This window comes from Tetrao urogallus (genome assembly GCF_951394365.1).
Source record: "Tetrao urogallus genome assembly, chromosome: 7".
Classification (NCBI taxonomy): domain Eukaryota; kingdom Metazoa; phylum Chordata; class Aves; order Galliformes; family Phasianidae; genus Tetrao; species Tetrao urogallus.
Window position 1 is genome coordinate 17,484,077 of NC_136820.1, and position 22,600 is coordinate 17,506,676.

The window sequence follows — 22,600 nt, forward strand, 5'->3', positions numbered from 1 at the left end:
TGTTCTCATCCATACAAGTGCTCCAAGCCCCACTGCAGCAGTGGAATCCCTGTGGCAGGAGATGGCCAGCCTGTTGCTAACAGCCTGCCCAGCATCCCACGCAGGAGTCCTAAGGTGGGAAATGCAGGTGTTTGAGCACAGAGCACAGGCACTGGCTCTGCCCAGAGTAGTACTCGCTGCTTGGCGCTGAACTGTTAAATTCTTGATTCACCATAGAGCTTTAAATTCTTTAGAATGTTGTTGTTCCGCGTCCTTTTTCCATATCTTATTTTTATAAAAGCAGATCACAGCTGAAGTCTGTGCTGCTACCCTTTCTCCTAAATTATTGACCATGACTTTCCATAGTAAATTGTGATGGCTACAAATGTTTGCTTGAACATAATTCATGGCAGAGCTTAAAGAGACAGAGCCTACGTGTAATTTTCTCAGTCAGTAAACAACTGATGTTAATTTTGGCATTTCTCAGCTTTTGAGTGCTTAGTTTTGATAAGATGGTGTTTCTTTCAATACTTGATCCATTGAATTAATTTTCTTATTTAAAGAAAGCAACAAAACTTTTACTGAAAAAGAAGATTTCCTGCAAAATACTACTGACCCTCTCCTTCTCCAGAGGACTTCCCCTCCTGAGCCCTGCAGGCAATGGAAACCAGATTGCAGCATCCTCCTCCAGTGCAGCATTGAGTGGTGCCAGCCATGGCAAGGGGTGGCGCTGCAGGGGGCAGCACACATCAGTGCCAGTTCCTACACAGGGCATTGGGGTGAGAAGGGTGGGAGGGTGAATTCTGCACAGGCATGGCAGTGGTGTGAGTTAGGAAGAGAACATGCTTGTGGAAACCTGCATTCTACTAAGCTTGCATCAACTGAGGAGGCATCGAATGTGGGCATTTTTATTTGTTTTTAATATGCACAGAAAAAGGAAATACCAGAAACCTTATTATTTTCACTTCAGATCTTAGCAAACTGTTTGGGGGAAAAAAAAATCAGCACGGGCAGAATTATTTTTTTTACTGAATTAAAAAAATCAAGCCATGAGTAGAGGCTTAGGTTGCGAATCGTACTGAATACTAAATTTAACAAAAGCATATCTGGCTGAAAACAGACTCTTACAGTAGAAGGTTTTAGGCAACTTATTGACAAACACTGGTTTCTGCACAAAATCATTCACAAGTATCTGCAGAATGGACGCGGAGCAGCTGCATGTCCCAGGCCATGCCTGGCCTCTCCTGGCATGGTGGTTTATCAGACTCCTGCTGATTTCCTGGTGCTGCTTTGTTCTTATAAAAGGACAAACTAAGCCCCTACTAAGCTCTCTGAAATGCTTTGTGTGGAACCATTTCTTACTTATTTTTTTTTAAGAATTTTCTCCGAAAAGACAGAGAAGGTAACCGGCTACATATATGCAACAGAAAAGCTGTCTGTAGTTAAAGTAAGTTAATTTTATCAAGGCTTGGAGAATAGTCTGGTAAGTCCCAGTCAGTATGGTTGTGATTTTAGTTAAAACTGGTGAAGCTGGATCATTGCCTTGTTTAATGGCTTTACTAGAGCACAGTTTTCTCCTGCTTTCTCTGTATGTAAGGCCATTAATGAATCATTATCTATTGTCAGCAATTACTGATGTCTTGAGAATATTGTTTTAATTATATAGAAATTAAAAGTAGAAAATACAGTTACATATGCTACAGTGTAGGTGGTAGTACCTTGCTATATTATGGCTTTAAAGAATCTGTGCTTTTGCAGATTTTAATGGCTGAGGGTGTCTGGTAAAATATGAATTATTGTATGATAGCACGCGATAAAAGATATACTAGTGTGAGCCTCACAGTCTGCAGGTGTAACAGATGTAAGGCAAGATTAACAGGACAGAACAATAATTAAACCACAGACAGCAATCTCAGAAAAAAAAAAAAAAGCTTTCCGTGTCCAATGCAATTATTAAGTGTTTCTGAAATTCTCTGCAAATATTTGTAAAAGCAATAGAAATGTGTTCATTTGAAAGAGAGCTTTTCAGTACAGACACTTACTTTAAGGAATTAAGAACCTTTTTTTGGAATATAAAAGCTGACTGAAGTCCTGTGACAGCATGGTTCATAAGCAATACAGTCCTTGGTTTATTGATGCTAAGAGCTAAACACTGCTAAAGAAAATGAGAGAGCAATTAGTATATATGCATTTAGAACAGTGAGTTGCATACTCCCTTTAGGACAGGAGCATTCAAATAATTAACGATAATATTATGGTTGCAAAAGGAAGTCCAGTTGTTCTTTGGCAGCCTACATCTGTGAAACATGATACCTCTGGGGACTGAGAATTAATTTTCCCAGGAGAAAGTGTAAAAGCAGGAGGAAAAAAAAAAGAATGACTTCTGCTTGAGCAGAATAAACCTGCATCTACAAACGATTAACACTGCATAATGAAGTAGTAAAGAAGCAAAAGAGATTTCTAATAAAAGACTAATAACAAATCCCATTACACTGCGGTGTATTTTTTCCCTTGAAGTGTATTAGATGGCTAGCAAAGCTTCTGCGTGAGAACTGGTTAGTTGCAGGCAAAGTCAGCTAGAATGCTTCAAGCTTAGCTCTAATTCTGTTCCTAACAGTTTGTTTAACATTTAAAGTTGTGGTTTTACAGGTGGGAGAGGTTGTTAATGGAAGCAATAGGCTTCACACAGAGTTTGGGTAATGTTTGTGTCACTGTAGGGTAATAGTCTCCTGTGGGCTAGACACTGTAGGGTAACATGCTGCTATGTGGTAAAGGCCCCTACCTGCAGCTGACATGGTATTAAATGTACACAGATCACTCCAAAAGTAATGCCTCTATTTATTCCCATGGAAAATACAGCAGATACAAAGAGTACAGTAGCACTCTTTTATAGAACTAATTATCAGCTACAAAAGACTATTTTTCAACACAGTCACCACCATTATCTGTACATTTTCATCAGCAACAGACAAGAGGCTGCTTGCCGTGCTTTACAAGAATTTGCACCAGCAGCAGTGGCTCGCTGTTGCCTCTGCTGAAACACAACCCCACAACCCAGTGCTTTGCTGTGCTCGCATCCACTGTTTGATCTGCGTAAATATGAAGCAAGCATCGATGAATGTCAACGGGTGCCATTTTTTCTGCATGGAGGCATTCAGTTCCACACCTTTGCTTCATGCACACTTCCATGTCAGACGCTGCTCTGTCACACTGCCCCTCTGCTGCCATCTGTTGCACAGCAACAAAATGCAAGGGAATATTGGTGGGAAGATTCAGCCTCTACTGCAGCACTTCCAACGTCCTCTGATGTTGTGGGCCAACGTGGTTAAATAAGATGCATCACTTTCAGAGCAGCCCTTGTAATAGATAAGTCCTGCATTTTGTTAACTGGTCTTCTGACTTTGCATTCTGCAGCCTGAAAATATGTCCTTCTAGGGAAAGGGTTCGATCAGAGAAGCAAATACCAGAGTTTTGGTTTTGTCGTAGCTAATATTGTGGCTGTTATAATTACTATGCTAAAAGAAGTTACAAGAGCTTAGAACGTAAATGTTGGATGTGAAGATAATAAGAATTAGATAAGACTGTTTTTTGAAATCGCTTATTTTCAATTTTAAGAGGGAACGTTCTTGCTGGGAATAATACTCTGTGCAGTGATCTCTATGTCTGTAACATGGACATTTTTATGGGTTATATACACAATGGCAGAGCATACAATAGTTTGAATGAACAAAACTTCAATTAACAAAACAGTAGCTTTCAGTCTCTATTGAAAGAGAGTACAGATTGTCACTCACCTGACATGCTGAGATCCATTTATGCAGCAGTGAACTTTTATTACCAGAAAAAAAAATTTTTTAATAATTAAAAAAAAAATTTTTTTTAAAACCATAGATGCCTTGAAACAACAAGTTCTGGTACAAAAGTGGTTAAACACAAATCCTCAAAAGTGAAACTAATCTTCATGAAATTTCCAGTTACCTTTTTGGAAAGTTTTGTGAATTTTATAGAATGACTCAATTTGCTAAGCAGAAATTCACAATCAGTCTGTTTTTTGTCACTGAGTAAACAGATTCTGCATGAGTAGAAATTTGCATATCCCAGCTATGAACGTAATTCATTATTTTTAAGTCCATTTTATAATAATTATTCTGGGATTGATGTACTAACTCCTTCGCAGCTTTTACAATTGCAACCTTAGATGATTCTTGCTAGCTAAAAAGGTACCAAAGTAATGGTTCTGTTTTGGAATAGGAAAGGGAAGTGCCTGTCTCGAGGTCAGCAAGTAGGCCAGTGTAAGAGCCAGAACTGCATATGAGAAAGCTTGAGAAATTTTCTTCTGCATCTCAGTCTTCTAGTCTCAAGCAAATGTTGCCTTAGTCAGACAGATTTTCCCCTTTTTCTATGAAAACAGCAGAGGTATGATCAGGACTTAATGCTGTAGTCTACTTGCAGATTATCACTAAATCTGGTAAAGATTTAAATGATGTTTAGTCAAAAAAGAATCTGTTGCATATTTATCATGGATCTGCAGACACTGCTTTCGAAAAGGGAGCAAGGCTCTTCAGAGCAAGTGTGGGCTGATCCATTTTCACTGTTGTTTATCATCTGCCTTCAATTGGCTCTCACTTGCCGGAGGTTTTCAGGGCTTTTAGAAACCACTGGCTTCACACAGCTTCCCTGTTCCAGGCCATTCTTGCATGACATGGTCTTACTTCCATCTTCAAAGAATATCACATCAATTGCTCAAAAATACAGTACGTGGAATTGGTGTGATATTTCTTTTAAGGTTGACCTATGTAATAGTAATCAGTGAACCACTACAGTCAGTACCGTATTGCTTCCCTTAATGTAAATACAATAATATTTCCAAAAACACGAGTAAGTAATTCTCATATACCTTCCGAATTTGCAAAATTTGCTGGTAAAACACTTTGTATTGTAGCTGATCCTGTGGTATATATACTGCCTTCCCAATATTTGTCAAAATGCAAGGGTGCAACTCACGTCTTTTCTTTTTTTCAGACGGTGGGTAAGGCTGCTCTTTGGACGTGAATTCCCACTCCAAGACCTTCTTGTTGTCTGGGACGCTCTATTTGCTGACAGTATCACCCTGAATTTAGTTGACTACATTTTTGTAGCCATGTTGTTATATATTAGAGATGCCTGTGAGTATCACTTTTCTCATGATCTTTTAAGAATGCCAACCTATTTTTCGCAGAAAAAATTTCATTGTGATTTTTTTAACAAACTGAAAATCCTTTTAGATGCCATGAGAGGAGCCATTTGTTTTCAGATGCAGTCTGCTGTGTTTACGAAATAAATTGTATCTGAGAGTTAAATGCAGGTTTGTTTTCTGGGTAGTTCTGTGTTTTTCTATGGAGTTGCAGACTGTGTGTGGGAAGTGACTCAGGTATGTATAGAGCTCCACCTTCTGACAAAGCTGATGAATTGAGTAAAGCCTCTGATGCTGGAGATGCATCTTTTGCTGTTCTGCGAAAATGCATAAGACAATGACTCATAATTTTCCAGGTTATATCTTGGATATATCTGGTTATATCTGTGTAAAAAGATGAGTAACAATTACAAAATACTTGTATTTTATCCTAGAGTGGTGTCTTCAAAAAACTGATTATTTCGTTTTATTGTATTTAATCATACATGAAATTATGTGCTAAGGTGAGTTCTTAAAGGCTGCTGATGAGCAAAAAATACATGAAGGTGAGCTAAAGGAAATCCCAAAAATGTCACTAGTGTATGTAACTGTGAATGAGAGGAAGAAGATATATTATTTAAAAGATTTGTACTTATGCCTCATCATATTTTGCAGAGAATTCTATGTATAAGTTTGCCGCAGCAAAGTATGTGTTTTGCAGTCAGATGCATGTCTGTCATTAAATATATGAATTCTTTAGCATGCTGTTCAGTGTTAATTATATACAATCTGTAAATTTTAGCTTCTAACAAGGTCACATATTTGACACAATTTTGTATTCTAGGACACATAAAGTTTTCAGCTTCTGTGGTTCCTATTTTAGGGTCCAATCTTGAAAATATAACATGCATTTACTTTACACATACTGTCATTTCATTGCCTGCCATAGAACTTCATGTGGGTTTTTTTTTTGTTGCCTTTTAATAAACATTTAGCATATAGAGCTGCTTTACATTCTTCTAAAAGAAGTGGATGCTTAATTCAGCAAAGAGATTTCAAAATAAATAGTTCTGTTTCAGGATTATCTAATTCCAAATCTTTGTCTGAAATTTCAGTCTCCTTTATGCAGTAAACTGAAATAATCCTTAAAATTTTGGTATAGTTATATGGTGCAGATACATGTAAAAATATTTCTTAACATCAGCATTTTATTTTGTGCCATCATTTCTCTTTAAAAACACTTTAGAAATATATTTGTAAGCACTCTGTCTCTCCTAGAGGAGAGAAGATTGTTTTGGAGTTGTTTTGTTTTGCTTTCTCGTGCTGACACACAAGTATCGGTATGAGGTAACTAAAAAAGTAAGCTAAAAATGTATTACAGGCATCGGTATGAAATCGGTCTCCCTCTTTTCTCTGAAATCCCAGCTTTAATAAATAAAGTAGCAAATGGCTTTAACAGTGAGTACATTTGCTTGGATGATAGGCAAAGATATCTCATCAAGACAGCTAATATTGTTTCTTTCCATAGTTGGATTAAATCAGTTACTCTAAGCTTAGTAGGTTGGGGAAACAAAAAATACCCTATCAGAAGTGTTGTAAAGTTGAATATATTTTTAACTTCAAACTCAGAGATTTCTTGACTTTATAAAAGTCAACTTTCCTTACCTATCTGTAAAGATTTTTGTTTCTGTTTTCCCTTTTATTTATATTAATATTTGAGCTGAGTTCAAAGTTCTGTTGTGACATTTTTAAAAACATTCTCAAATAAGTTTCTAAAAACTTCATTCGCTGAAAGGAAATGTTAGCTCAAAATCCACCATGATATTGATCTTCTATAAATAAACCATCTGTAAACTTTCAGTTTAAAGACACTGAAACAATGAAAATAGGAATGTAAATCTTAAGAAATTACGTTACAAAAAATATCAAACATAAGCCATAATAATGATAAATTACTGAAAGCATTTGAGAGTTTAAAAGTGATGCAGATGCTTTTATACCAGCACAATGGGGAATGGGGAAGAAGTAGCTAATTTAGGAATTGCTGGATCTTTTTTGGTTTTCTTATTGTATTGACAAGGACATGGTTTTAAGAAAGTAGCTTATCTGCTATATATTTCTTTTTATTATTATGATATTTTAAAATTCTGTTACACAAGTTATGTCTTATTTAATGAGAGTGTAACGTTTTGATTGCTTGATTACTGTGCATACACAAAACATAGTTGAAATGACTTGATTGTTTTAAAGACTGCTGATATGTAGTGATGTGTACAGCCATTCTGTGAACAGCTCTGTTCTGTTTAACATCTGTATCCATGCAGAGCTTTATTCTTGCAGTGGTAATCCTCACAAACCAAGTGTCCAGTCATGTACCAAGCTACTGGTGAGTTTTAATAAATTATTTCCTTGGATTCTTTGGAAGAAAAACACCTTTGTTTAAAAGTGTGTCAAATCTAAATGGGTGTGTTACTAATTTTTCACTGATATGGACTGAACGTGAGCAGTTAGTTGTTCATGAAATCAGAATGGAAAGGAGAGCTCAGTGCAAAGAATGTGTATGTATTTTATATACTTACCTTCCCTTCAGGAATCTAATTTTGACTGATGAGTGTTTGAATAAGTATACTTTTATCACGTTCCCACTCGATAAGAAAGACTAGTTATGAGCATTATTAGCATATACTTTTTCTTACCTAAAAGCACCCTGAATATTTTAAGAGAAATAAAGGAACCATAGCCTCTTCTTAGAGGAGTTGATTTGTTATTTTTGTTATAGTGCAAGATGTTCACATAATCTATGTTTAACTCAATTTAGGTCTACTAAATAGAACATAGCAATGCGTGAAGCAGCAGGGGAAAGTAGTCACACCATTCCTGGGTTAGGAAGTCATCTTCATACAGGATTGGCAGCATCAGACGTGAAACTCTGAACAAATGACAGGTGGCAGTAAATTAGGGCTTGATTGAGGACAAGTACAGTTAGTTTTCCACTTTTTTGACTGGTGCTTGCATCCAATAATGGTTATTGGACCAATAGAGAAAAGTCAGTCTTTATAAAGCAGAAGAGAAAGCAACTTAATGTTCCTCTGGGCACTGCGTAGCAAATATTAATCAAAAGGCAATAAGGTTGCTTTTTTTATCACAGGAGTTTCTATGCTGCTTTCCCTAGAAATACCAATCACATTTTTCTCTGGCAAAGTGATAACTGGTTTTCACAGTGTGAGTTGAATCCAGATGTGACTCTTGCAAAGATGTTGAGTGAAGGACAAGCACAGAGTGGCAACCATCAAGCTTATATGACAAAGCAGTAGATGGTCTTTCACCCTGTGCAGTAGCACCATCCAGCTATGGCTGAGACAGGAGAAATTGGTATTGTAGAGTCTTCCTCCAGAAACTTCGTCCTGGGTTTGATTCTCAGAAATCCTTTTAACTCTTCATTTACAGAAAAGGAGAGGGTTGGATTTTTTTATCTGCTATTTTCTGCATCATTTTTAAGAACATTGCCACTTTCTTTGATAATATCAAACGTTTCGTCCTTAAAAGCCAAAGATAGTTCACTCTTGAAATGAAGAAGGATACCAATAGGTGTTTCAGCAAAGTAATCCCTTTAACCCAATATTATCCAGCAAATAGAGCACTAGCAGTGATATTCTTTTCTGCAACAATTTCTACACGAAAAAGGAAGAGCTGAATGTATGAGAAAATCCCTAACAATAAAATAGAAGTTAGCAGGCCTTCCTCATTAAGGTCCAAGTTTTTTAAACATATCAGTGGTGGCAAGGATTCATTTTAAAACTGATCTTTTAGGGAGCATAGGGGACTAAGTTGGTGACATAAAAGTTGTTGTTTTTTTTTTTTAAATTGTTCGATTGTTTCTCTATTCTACATTTCAAAAAATTAATAGAGTAAGTGCCTTCTGTTTGAAAATATCAGTTTTTGTCAGGGTTCAAGTCTGTGCCATTAAAAAAAATCAGATTTTTTAATATTTAGTTTTCTCTGTATCAGTGCGACAGCAAATAACTCTTCCAGGACAAATAAAGGAAGAATAATTTAATCAATTTTCCGTTGCAAAATAGAACATGTACTGACGTCCTCAAAACAGAAATGTATTGGTTTTAATACCTGTCATTTATAAGAGTACACATAATGTGCTATCCATTGTCAGTATTTTTATTTGCTTTGGTAAAAAGGTATAATCATAACTGTAGTACAGTATCTGAAATTTGATTTACACGGGAGAATTGGATTGGTTGTGTAATATGTGTTGCTGGTATTATGCTCCTCTGAAAGATCTCTGACTGAGACCATTGTATTGTGTTCATTATGCCACTCTGTGACTTCAAGAAGAAAAAAACAGGTACCTGAATATGAACAAGAAAAACAAAGGATAGGAAAAGAACAGGCAGAACAGATAAAGAATGAGTAGGATAAGTGAGTGCTTTACAAATGAAAGCAGATGTATGAAATTACAAGCTGTCGGATCAGCAACGGAAATGAAGATGATAAAGTGGTTCCCTACACAGATTATAATTATTCATTTTGCCCAGTCCTGCATCTTTTCCCCGTAATCCTCTTGTTGAGGGAGGAAAGGTATGGGAGGATATGAGGCTTATTCACATGAAAGAAAAGAATGTAAAGCATTTAAATCTCTCTGTCCACAGAACAATCATTTATTTTGCCTTTTATTGATTCAAAATAAGTCTATGTTTGCAGGATCTTTTCTGGTGTGGAAGCCTGATTAGAAGTATTTCTTGTTACAACTAAAGTTCTCAGAATAGTAGTCTGTTAAAAATTTCATTATAATTATTAGCGTTTGAGTCTGTCTTTATATTGCACAGTGCAAGCACCAGTAACAGGCATTGCTTTGACAGCTGTGGCAGATGGATTGCCTGGATTTAGATGGTGCAAAAGAAATGAAGTAGTTTACACAGACCTGCCTGAAAAGATGTCTTTAATAATTGCACTCATAATGAGATTGATTTGGAAAAAAAAAAAAAAAAAAAGAAAGAAAGAAACAGAAGATGACAGTGACAAGCAAAGAACTGTATAGAATATACTTAGCTTCATATAAAATCAACTTCCTAAAAATTTCCAAATAAGTAAAAAATTCTTCTTAATGTTAGCAGTGTATTTTCGTTCTAAGTATTTCTGAAATGCAAATCTAACCTTTTCCCTTTGTACTTAACATTCCATAAAAAGTTTTTTGATTTACTAGAAAACAGGGAGTTGTTTACCTCAGTTTATATTTGCATATGAATGTGCGATTACATGTGTGAGTGCGTATATCTGTCTATGTGCATAAGAATACGATAAAATATATTTCAGCAAAGAATTATCAGAACGGGGAAAAGTTACCATATAAGCAGGACCTCACATATTAACACCTCTGGATATAACATCCACAAGTGAGTGGTTGAAAAGCCAGTGTCCACTTTTGGTTTTGTACCTCCACTGACAGTATTTCCCCCACCTCCACTGGCTCTGGCTGAGTTTCCATGCACACCTTACAAAGAAGTGTCTAAATTTTTAGGCACCTAAATCTGGAAGTGAATCCTAATATAAAGGTCTATGAAATACAGTCAATGGTAGATGTAACGATAATGCCATTTTTTTTTACCCTAATGATATTGGATCAAGTGTAAGTCAAAGGACGTGGTAATACAGTATCAACTTTTAGTCTGAGCTCTGCTTGAATTTGGAGTCTTCATGAGGGAAAAGGCAGCTACATTTGAACTGTCATAAATTTGCAGGGAATAACATAATAAAATTTTGTTTTTTCACTTTCATTGTAGTGATATCAAGTAATTATCAGACCTGTCTGGGACTTCTGATGCATTACCCTCCTATTGGAGACGTTCACTCCCTTATCCTAAGAGCACTTTTCCTTCGAGATCCAAAGGTGAGAGGCTGGATCTGTAAACATGGGAAATGAATCTCTTTAATAGAATGTTCTGAATGCTATGACATTAATAACAACTTATATTTTGATGGGTAGACTATAGTTTTATGTTTCTTTTTCCTTGACAAGCTGAAGAAGGGGGCTGATAAACAAGAATGAAATAAAGTTTCTTTACTCTTAAAAGAATTCCATCCTATTAATGCATTAAACTTCTACAGGAACTCAGGTAAGTGCAGGTGTTTATGCTCCTTTGCTTGGTATTCTGCACAGACGTATTTCATCAGAGTACACTTTTGAGGGAAACTGGTATTTTATATATTAATCCTAGTAACTAAAAACTTTTTTTTGAGATGTCTACAGATGAATCACTGTTAATCCTTAAAACACTGCCCACGTACAATATATAATATGTTATGTGATGACTTTCAATTAAAAATGAGTATCATTTGTTAACAACCTGAAAAGATTCACAGAAATAAAAAATATAAATTTATAAATTTAAAGTTTGTGATACACTCAGCTATATTACAAAATTGATTAACTATTTGCTGATTTAGAAGGGCATGCATATGTATATGGTTATTATACATGTTCAGTATCCACAATATAGTAGATAAAGTGTGTGAGGCAAAGTCGCACTTGATATTCTTTTCAATATTCAGATTTTTGGCAGACAGCAGAATTTGTGCTACTGGTTTTGAACTGTCTTTGAGCACGTCCCATTAGTAAGCTGCCAGTGTAAAGTTTGATTCCCCTCATCTCCTGATTCAAGTCACCTTTGAAAGTGAAAAATTCAGCACTTCTGCACTCTGACTGTTTTCTGCAAAATTTCATTCAGTACCAATGTTTACACTTTTGTGGATTAAGAAAAAAATTGTCTCTTTGTTTCTGTATCAGTTTTTTGCAGAAATCAGCTTTCTTTACAGCTGCTTTCTTTACAGCTGTTTTCTTCATTCCTCTCGGGCACAAAGATTTCTTTCATGACGAGAAATATATCATCTTTTAAGTGTGTAAGAAAGTTTTTAATGTTAGAACTCAAGAATTTTTCTTAAGATTTAGACAGCAGTCTGTGAAATCAAACTGCCAGCATTTATTTAAGTACTCCATGAGCAAAACAAGATAGAACTATTTTTTAGAGGAAAGACATAGAGGGAGGGAAATTGTGCTGAGATATTGTGCTCAATCCGTACGTAATCTGCTGTTTAGCAAAGGAATATGTTAAAAGGAAGAAAAATTACTAATTATTCAACTGTGTTCCAAAGTATCCTAGGCAGTATACAAACTATACAACCAGCAAAATGGACCAAAGTAAGCCTCCAGTATCCTATGAAAGAAGTTTGATCACTGTTCTGCTTCTCACTCTCTTGTCTGAAGCAGAGTGAAATTGTCAGGCTCATAAGGCCTTGGCATCCTAATAATTCACATTCTCAGATGTGCCTAAAATCACTTTCAGAGAAATGATGGGTGTAGGACCTTATTGTGTCTTTCAGATAGTTCTCCCTTCAGTCAGGTGAATAAGCCGTTAACACTCTTTTGTGCAAATGTTCCTCCTTTCTGAGCTCTACTTAGCTGTTTGGGAAATACTCTAAAGATTAGAAAGCTAGGATTTCCGCAGAATAGAGAGCCCAAAGGAATTCATAGCTGCTTCTCATTTTACATTGGGTTTTTGGGTTGAGACTATATTAACAAGTTTGGACTTCCTTTAATAAGGAAGGAAGGTTTTCTATTCAAAAGGATTTCTCTAAATGAAAAATTACCTTCTGGTCAGAGAGGGAAGTATATATCCAATGCAGTAACAAGTACCTGTGGTTTTTTTTTTAATCTTTCTCGAGATGTAATTTAAAGTTTCACTTATGTGTCTCTAAGCATATACTGGTTTAACCCAACATATTTCTAAAATGGGAGTCTGTCTACTGTGGCTTGTTATTCTGTGTGGTCCAAGAACTACTTATAAACATTTTCCCAGTCTGTCAAAATTTTTCATTAGTGAGAATGAAAGGGAAGACTCAACAAGACATCATGGGTGCTGCAGGAGTTAAAAATCAGTACACAGATTATGTACCAATGTAAGTGGGAAAATTAGAATACCTTTTTTTTGTTTTCTGCATAAAGATAATTCAGTTTGCCTTTATTCCCTGAGCAGATAAAAGGAGATTGCAAAAAAAGACAAGGAGATTTTAGTCAGTAGTGTAACTTGCAAGCGATGATTAGCAAATTCATTGCTTAATGATTTTTCTTCCTCCTTTGATGTTTTCCTGCGCATTTCTCCATCAACCACTTCTAGCTTCTAATGGGAAATTACATTTAGTTTGGTGCAATTTCCATCTTTTGAGCCAGAACTGAATTGTTCTGTATTGTATATCTTCCAGGATTTTGCTTGATTTTTAATGTGTGAAGTGGGATATTGTTGCATAGTCCAGTGGCTTAATTCATTATTTGTTGAACATAACAAGTATGTTAAGTGTCATTCCAAATATCTGAGGCAAGTTTGCTCTCTGCACCTTGGAGCTTGGATTCGCGGCTAGGCAGGAAATGCAGTAGAGAAATTATGGATAGGTGTAAATAGCAATCTGCCTTTTAAAGGTTTGTTAGTAAATGTTATCTTTGGGTGATGGCACGAACATAAAACTGAGAGGTTTTTTTGAGAAGTAGGTCTCTCATAGGTTGTAAAGTAGTCCATGTGGACTTCTTCATGTGGCATTCCTGTCCATAGCTTCTGATTCTGGAGATAATCAGAAATTGCTCCTCTGATACAGTCTTATTTATTACAGTGTTATTTCTGCTTCTGTTTTCTTCATCTATCATAACCGATAACTTCATCTTACTTATTTGCCTTGTAGATTATCAGGAAAGGTAAACTGTGGCTTGATGGACCCAGCATTTTTTGTTTGCTGCATTGCAATGCAGACCTCGCTAGGAGAAAACCTAATTATCAGAAGAAAATGAGACCATTTTTTTTCTTACAGATGAACAAATAACATTTCCTGACCTTCTGTGGAATCAAACTTCACCAGAAATGTTAGCAAAATCCAGTAATAACTGTAGTATGAAATGTTTTGTACTTGCCCTTACAGCAGCTCTGCTTTTGACTTAGTGGACCCTTGTTGGCAGTTGGGCTAGGAGGACATTCCCAGTTCTACATCCCCAATCTATTCCAGTACCATTGAAAGGAAATACAGAGTTATATAATAGCTGGAACCAAGTAAACACACCTGTCTCTGATAGGTGGGCTGAAAGACTGATTTTATAGCTTTGAGTATGGGTCAGTGTACAACAATTGAATTTAATCTCAATTAATGAAAATCTCAAATCAGAATTGTTGTCTTCAGATAGGGTGATATTGTTAACCTGCTTAGCAGAGTGTTTGTTTCACATCTCTACTCTTTGAACAGGTCATTACCTCAATTATTTATATGAATAGTAATATTGAATGAATTAAAGTTAGTTCTGTGAAATTACAGTCCTTTCAAATCTTGAAGTCGAGCTCCTCATGAAGGAATGGAGTTTTGTAAGTATGCTTATGTGAAATGAGAAAATAAAGCTAGGTTTTTTTCTGAAGGTGTATATCTCTGTATTTAATATTCCATTATATATTTTCAATTTTTTTGCACATATCTAAACCATTGAGTACTGCTAATTTTCTTTTAAGACTGAATTTTAAGTACTGTTAAGTACTTGTTAATTTTCAAAGCAAAATCTGCAAAATTAAGAAGTAGATAGACAGAGATAGGGCAGCAGAAAAATATAAAGTGATTAAAAAACATAGTTCTAACTAAAGTTGTTCAAATAAAAAAAAATTAAAAAACCCAATTAGAAACAAAAGTCATAGAAAATGTGAACATATTGTGTTCCTTAAATAACCAGATGTTCTTTCCTTCCTGAAGGCAGCCAGGGCTAGGAATAAAAGGTTTAAAACTATTGTTTTAAGTTAACTGTGAATTTTGCAAATCTGTTTTCACCCTTTAGCAAATAAAATTCTAATACAGCAACATAAGCAAAGTAATTTTCATCTTTGGGTGTGCTTATTTCTATGTTGTTCTGTGTTGAAGTGTTAACCTTATCACAATGACTTATTACAAATCTAAAGCACAACGCAGAATATTTCCATTTCACATTACATACTAAGAGCCTGACAACCATCCTTTGTCTGAAAGTGTACTGTATTCTTAGTATTTTGTCAAATATGTTTGCTTTCAGATATTTTAACATAGTGAATTACACTGTCAAACAAGCTTGTTAGGAGTTTTATTCAATGGACACACTGCTTATCATAAGCCATTGATTTTAAAAAGAGAGAAAGAAAGGGGCTGTATTTGGTCAGTGGAAATTGTTACTTATGCTAATAATATTATTATTACTGCTGCTGCTATTTTTTCAACACTGTATTTTGAGGTATTTGCTGACATTGAAAATGGTGACAGAAGTTTTACAGACTATTAAATTCTAAGTAAATCCATGACATTTAAAATAAGTTGTATTACCTCATCATGACTGAAGTTACAGGGACTGACAGAAAACTTAAGCAACAATTTATGGTTATGATCATTCTATAATGATCAGTCAGAGAAATTTACATTCCAGTTTTTAACACTTCAGAATCTGAGCAGTAAATGACAAGGGGGAAACATATTACTGAAATTTTGAACTGAACTCTTTCTTTGTGCATGAATTTTCAGCTGAATTTTCTTCTTAAGTAGCTGCCACCGTCTCAGAGTTTTCTCCAAGCTAGTTTCATGTGCCTGAAAGGCTGTTGAGTTTCACTTTCTTCTTCAGATGGATCCTTTTCTATACACTCATTAACTGAGGTGCTGCTGCAGAGCTGCAACTGGCCTTTGAAAGCTGCCGTTATGTCAGTGTTGTTTGTTTCGCTGTTTGTGGCAGGAGAAAAACAGGTTTGAGGTTGTTTTGTTTGTTTGTTAGCATTGTCTATGCAATCTGGCATTAATTACCTCTCTTTAATGACCAGATTTCAGCCAATCAGAAGTTAGAATCTGGCAGGTTTTGGACATTAGCAGCTCATTAATTCCTACCAACTCAGAAAGGTACTGCATGGGGTGGTTAGTCCATTTTGTCAGAGTACCAAAAGAAGAAGGGAGGGCTGAACAAATGATTTATTTTCCCTTTTTCTTTTTTTTTTCTTTTTTTTTTCTTTCTTTTTTTTTTTTTCCTATCATAAAGAACGTGACTTATTTTTCAGGAGATTCACAACAATACATCAGGAGTTTGAGGAGGTTGAGTCAGCCTGGGATGATGAGTATCTCAAAGTAATGTGAGGTGCTGATATGAGTAAGGTCAGCTGTGCTTTTAATGAGAGTCACTTTCACAGGGACGGTGACTGGTAAAGGAAATGATGTGTTGCAGTACAGTTTAATACGTGTCTTTTCATTTTGGAGAAGAGAATTAGGAGAAACAGACAAATGCATTTTCTTTTAGTGATTCAGTGGCATTACACAGTGAACTTCTGTTTCCCTTAATGTCTGAAAGATTAAAGTCTCGGATGTTTAATAGATAGATCTTAATGAAAATGTGTCAGGATCTGGTTTTACAACCACATTATGTTCCTTGTGGTGAACCTAAGTATTCTGATGGTCTTATTTCCCAATTTGCAGCTACAAGGTTAAATATAATTTAAACACTTCCTTTTGAATAAATGGAGATTTTTTCTTTAACTGCATGGTAGGCTTTCTAATGAAGGCCTATACAACTTCAGTACTGCATATATTTTATATATTTATTAACTTATTCTTTCTGCTCTTGAATTCAGAAAGTTTTGCTTTCCATTTGAAAAGTTATTTTGTTTCATTAAGAGAATAAAATATGACAAGCAGCTATGAGTTTAATGATAAATTACTTGGTATAACTGTTGCTATAGTACCACATAAAAATAGTTTACTGTGGATTAAAAATCCTCTTTGTTTTTGTACAGTTGTTTGAAAACCTGTTCCCATTGTACCTATGTTTTTTAAAATACAAAAAAAAAAAAATCTTTTGTGTTCAGTACTCATAGTACAGTAACTTTTTCATCTGTCTCAATGTCAATTCATAGAGTCATAGAATCATTAGGGTTGGGAAAGACCTCTGTGATCATCTAGGCAGACTCTTCACCTATCTTCAATATTGCCCACTAAACTATGTCCGTAAGTACTACGTCTACCCTTTCCTTGAACACCTCCAGGGGCCATGTCTCCACCACTTCCCTGGGCAGCCTATTGCAGTAACTCACTGCTCTTTCAGATAATAATTTTTTCCTAATATCCAACTTCAACGTCCCATGACATAACTTGTGAGTACTCCTTCCAGCCTCCTTTCAGGGAGTTGTAGAGAGCAATAAAGTATTTCCTGAGTCTCTTCCAGACTGAACAATCCCAGTTCCTTCAGCCTCTCCCCATAAAATTTGTGTTCCAGACCACTTACCAGCTTTGTTGCCCTTCTCAGGCAATCTCTCCAAAAAAGTTAACCATTTAATCAACCCACTATGAAATAGTCACTATCTTCAAAGTATCTTGTGTGTCATAAGTAATGCTTTCAGAAAAAAATTCCTGGAAAGTAAGTAGTTAATTAGTCATTTGTGCATGAGAAATCCTTCAAAGTCTTCCTTATTCTTCAATTTCATACATAACATAGTAGTCATCACTCTAAGGAGAAAGCTGGTATTTTCAATTGCCAAAGACATTGCTGGTTAAAGCATCACTCTCTTGTTAGTGTTGTATACAGAGGCCAGTTATATAGATAAGAACGCACAAGTATTATATTAATTCAAGTTAAACAACCATTGCTCTTAAATGTATGGAAAAAATTGAGGGAAATAATGCAAGATAAAGCTAAGTTTCGTTACAGTGACATGTCTCGTAGTTGAGCTGTGTTGCAGATAAGATGATGCAGAAATAAAGCACTCATCCCAGCTATACATAGGGCCAAGTGAACACCACTGCAATCTACTTCTGAAAATGGAAAGATATTCAGCAAGGAGGGCATGTTCATGTAGTTGTTTTCACTGCTGATGCAAGCTGCTGGTCTGGAGGACAGTGAGGTTGATGGTGGTATGCTTGGCGATTTCTGTGCCCATAGGAAGTGTATAATCTTTCACAGGAGACACCAAAAGGTGAGTCAGAAACTACTGTTTCTGCCATTGACTGGAATTCAAGCAAATATACGATCATGCTGTATAGAATAGCAAGTAACAGCCATTATTCTATAAATAGTCATGGCAGTTGCTGGTCAGTCAGCACGACCAAGAATTGCAAACATGAGGGGGAAAAAAGTGTATTTTTTAACCTTCTTTTCAGATTTCATAAATAGCTCTTTTATGAAGGAGTCTTCTCTATTAGCAACAGAAAGCAAGAGCTGCGGCAACATCATGTTCATCCAGAGGGCTGACGGAGGAAAAATTCGGAAATGGGAAAGGAATTGTTCTTCTGTGTTGATAAGTGTTACTGTTAATTTCATTGGGAATTCATAAGCTCAGTCATGTAGTATAACAATCTTTTCAAAAGACAGGTTGGAAGAGAAAGTTCTATTTGGAAGCTGAAACTTCAAATAGTTCCTTCTCTTTGAGCAAAGCAATACCCTTAGTAGCAAAGTAAAAGCAATTCCGATTATATTTTATGTTAAAGTAAGGAATAGAAGCGTTTTAAGCTCTTAATTACTCTTGTTACCAATAAAACTTACTGCACGTGAATTTCTTGGGGCTGCTTCTTTCAGATGATTGGTTTGCTTCTGTTTAAAAAGTCATATGAAGCTACTGACCCTCTCCTAAAGAGTAATGATATATCTATAAAATTACCACATTAAAATGTATTTAACAGTGTTAGAGAGAGGTGATTATGGTTCTTGTGTGCAAACTGACAATTCAATTAATCACTTCTAGTTTGCAAGGTAGTTTGTCAAAAGGAAGCACTTAAAGCACTCTGACTCTACCTAATCAAAAGTTCTCTGTATCATAATTTGTTTCTTTGACTAAAATTGCAAAACACAAACTGTGAGTTATATAAAAATAGATTCATAATCTTCCAATAATCTATGGAAGATTAGCTACTGAGTCATATCTAGTCAAGTAGGATGGAATTTAAGTTCAATCTCTTCTGATATAAATATGGATATATTGATGGTGTATTGACACAGCTTATGTTATTAATTGTCCTATACAAAAGTTATTTGATTGAATCTGTTTGTATTGTAAAACGCTTCTAAAAGAACAAAATATTTTCAAGATAGAAGTGCAAATGGTGTAGACTCTCCTTTGCCAACAGTTTTTATGGAAAATTAGATTTAGAGAATTAGGGTAAGTTTCTTGGTCTTTCTTAGGAAGCAGAGTGGTAAAAATGGCTCTCCCGTGCCCCCTCATTGCTGGAATCACAAAATGAAACAAATTGCTTATCCCACAGCACCAGGAACTTAGCAAGTCCCTTCTGTTTTAGAGGAAAGGACACCAATGTTGTATTCCTTCTATGGTGTTGTGTGCATGAGGCTCTTTGAAAAAGCCTTCTTCACTCCCTAGGGACTGGTTTCAAGTGCTTTACTTGGCATATTATGCATAGAACATAAATTATTCAGTTTCTTTTCCATGTGGCAGTCGTAACCAAAGAAACTTTTTTCTTTTTTTTCAGGTGTGTGAGATTTGTGTACAAGCATGTGTCTGGAGAAGTCATAATACTGAAAGTGTGGTTAACAAGGGTTTTATCGGTATAAACCTAGGATAACTGCATTCCTCACAAAACCATCAGTGAGTTACGCAGGTTGTCCAAAACGAGTGCCAATAAAACCATAATATGGTAGCTTTTCTGTACATAAAGATGTCATATTTTAAATATCATAATTTGGAACATTCCAGGGTTTAAAGCAAGGCTCTTGAAAAGCCTGGATCTTTCCTCCACAGTTGTAAAACTCTTGTTCTAACCACACGGGGCTGCAAGATGCCAGTGTGTAAATCTGTCATGGGGTAGGGCTGAGCGCTGTCAGATTTATATCTCACTATTTAGTTAATTTATTTCTTAAAACCTAGGGTTCGGTTGAAAAGTAGATGATGATTAAGAGGCAGATTTAAAAGGTACTTAAGTGATTCTGTTTATGCAAGACAGGGATTTTACGCAGGTTATGAACTTGAGCATTGGCAAGTTGGAGTCTTTTTGTATGGAATATCAATAAAAGCTGATATGGATTGATTTGGTCTACCAAATGCAATACAGTGTAAAATGATAAATCGAAAAAAAAAAAAAAAAACAGGCTTTTGAGTGAGTTAGGACAAGGATCTTAAACAGGCAACTAGAAATTTCTTTCAGTCAAGTCACTGAAGTATTTTTAAATCTCGCTTGTCATTTCTTCATTTCTATATCTCTTGTCATAGAATGCCCATGTGAGAGAAAGCATGTGTACGTGATGTTAAAAACAGACCATAATGCAGAGTATTTACAATATCATCCTGGTATTTGAATTTTCTAGTTGCCCGGGGGATGAAGGGCTGTCACGGAACAAAACTGGAGATAATTTATTTCAGATTGATCAGAGTTCGGGGGTTTCTTCCTGCCTTGACTCAATTAGCAGAATTTTTTCCTTCTCAGTTCTTTCTGCGATTTTTTCTTATTTCAGAAATTTCTCCCTAATTTTTCTTCATAAGCAATTAAATATGATAATTCTTCATGCTGTTATTGCATTGTAAATAACAAGTTCTGCGACTGAGACCCACAGCATCTTTCTGAAAAATGTAAACAGGAAGTATTATTCCCAGTTTGAGAATTATGGTGTTTCTGTGCCAAAGTCAGTATTAGTGTACAGATCTCCTGACTCCTGTGATTAGAGAAAGTTCTTTATTATTTCTGTGCATGATATTTTCCATGCTGTTCTACTATCATATCTAGGGCTGATAGATGCAGACTGTCAGCCTATGTCTTGGATAATATTTAACCATTGGCATTGAACCACTTTAAAATTGGCACATTATGTCCTCTAATGCCTCAGTTGTTTGGTTCTTTCTAGTAAGTACTTAACTCTGTGGTTTGTAGGTGGGTGATGGAGTACCTTTTGTGCTTCAACAAATTGTTCATTCCAGAGAATGAATATCTAGGAGGAGAAAGATGAGAGTTTTGTTTTGGGAGTGGCATATGCTTTGGGTGCTCTAGAGTTTGGGATGGCTTTACAGTTAGTATACGAAATATTTTGTCCTGTTTATGTAATGTGAAGCTATTGCTTATACCCTGTAAGTCAAGTCTTCAAGTGGAGTCAGATTCTTGGATAACTGACAAACAAATAAAAAGAGGAAAAGTTAAATTCTCACTGCAGCTAGGCTATTAAGTAATCATTAGTATGCAGTTCATATTAATTATCAGTGAATTATCAGTGAAAAACTGCTGCAGAACTGAACAAAATGCAAAGATGCTTATCCATGTCTGAGTTGCTGTATTCTACCTCTGTTCCCTGACCAATTTTTCCCTTCTTTTTGTCTCTTTTATTTAAGAAACAAGTACAGGTGATGTAAGTGGAAAAGGTATAGCTTTGCAGACCCCTTCATCGTTACTGAATGTAGGCTCAGGTGTTCCTCCAAATTCAATTAGAAACAAATGAAAGGGGAAAAAAATAATTTTAATACAGAAATATTTAGCCTTTGTGAGGATTATAAAAAAAATAATATTCTACTATAAGTAAAGAAGAGAAAAAGGAACAAAGTGTCTCCTTAAAAATATATTTTAAATAAAAAAGGCAACATTGGATCTTTCTCTTTTTTGTATATGTTTAGTTCAGTTTGTTCTTTGTTCTAGGCTTAAAATATTATTCATTTAGAAGAAAAAAAAAAGAAAAGATGTGTAAGCATTTGTTTAATATACTGAGAGAAACTGCTTAAAAAAAAAAAAGAAAGAAAAGTCCCGTTTGGCTCTGGTGAGATAATTATTTCAGCGAGACTATTGCTGTGCGGATGTGTAATTCACCGTTGCTGTTCTGTTTGTTTTTTCCTCTGTTACATTTAGGTTATCTGGTTTCAGATACAATCTATTAAGTGGAGTATTTTTCAGTAGTTGAGGTTTTCCCACCTGTCTACCCTAAAACACCTGCAACATATGTTTGTGTAACCCTGCGATGCTCTGTGTTTTGGGCCCCGGGAAATTCCCCCAGAGCTTTCTGCTTATAAACAGCTGAGCAATTCATTTCTCTAATGACAAGTGCTTTTCCCTCGGCATTGAGGCAATAGCATGTTCAACTGAAATAAGCTTCATTTTTCATCAGACATATTGAAAATCTTTTTTCATTGTCTCTCTTATTCCGGGCCTTCCGATTTTGTGCAGAATTAGATTAGATTTTTTTTTTTTTTTCTGTTAATATGCAAGAAAGGGTGAAAAGGAAACACCTAGACAAAGAAAATAATGTTGAATACAATCCTCCGCTGGCACCTGCATGGAAGCTTCTGCAAATAACGTGTATTCAAATGGTTAAATGTTACGATACAGCATAATGTGGTTTCCCCAATGCACTGCAAGAGCAGTGTGCCCATGAATGGTTTCGCACAGCTCTGTGGACAATCTTATGCAGTATGTCCCTGGAGGCCCATAATGGAAGGGGCAATACTGGAGATTTTAAGT

General features: G+C 35.7%; 1 protein-coding gene across 1 annotated transcript in view; it reads left to right on the forward strand.

Annotated features, from left to right (window-relative positions):
* Positions 1–22,600, forward strand: part of TBC1D5 (TBC1 domain family member 5) — a gene marked incomplete at both ends in the record, with an annotated part of 172,926 nt that overhangs the window by 95,346 nt on the left and 54,980 nt on the right. Inside the window, 2 exons of the mRNA XM_079538284.1 lie at positions 5,002–5,144; positions 10,927–11,033. Coding sequence (XP_079394410.1) covers positions 5,002–5,144; positions 10,927–11,033 — 250 coding nt within the window. The remainder of the gene's footprint in view (positions 1–5,001; positions 5,145–10,926; positions 11,034–22,600) is intronic.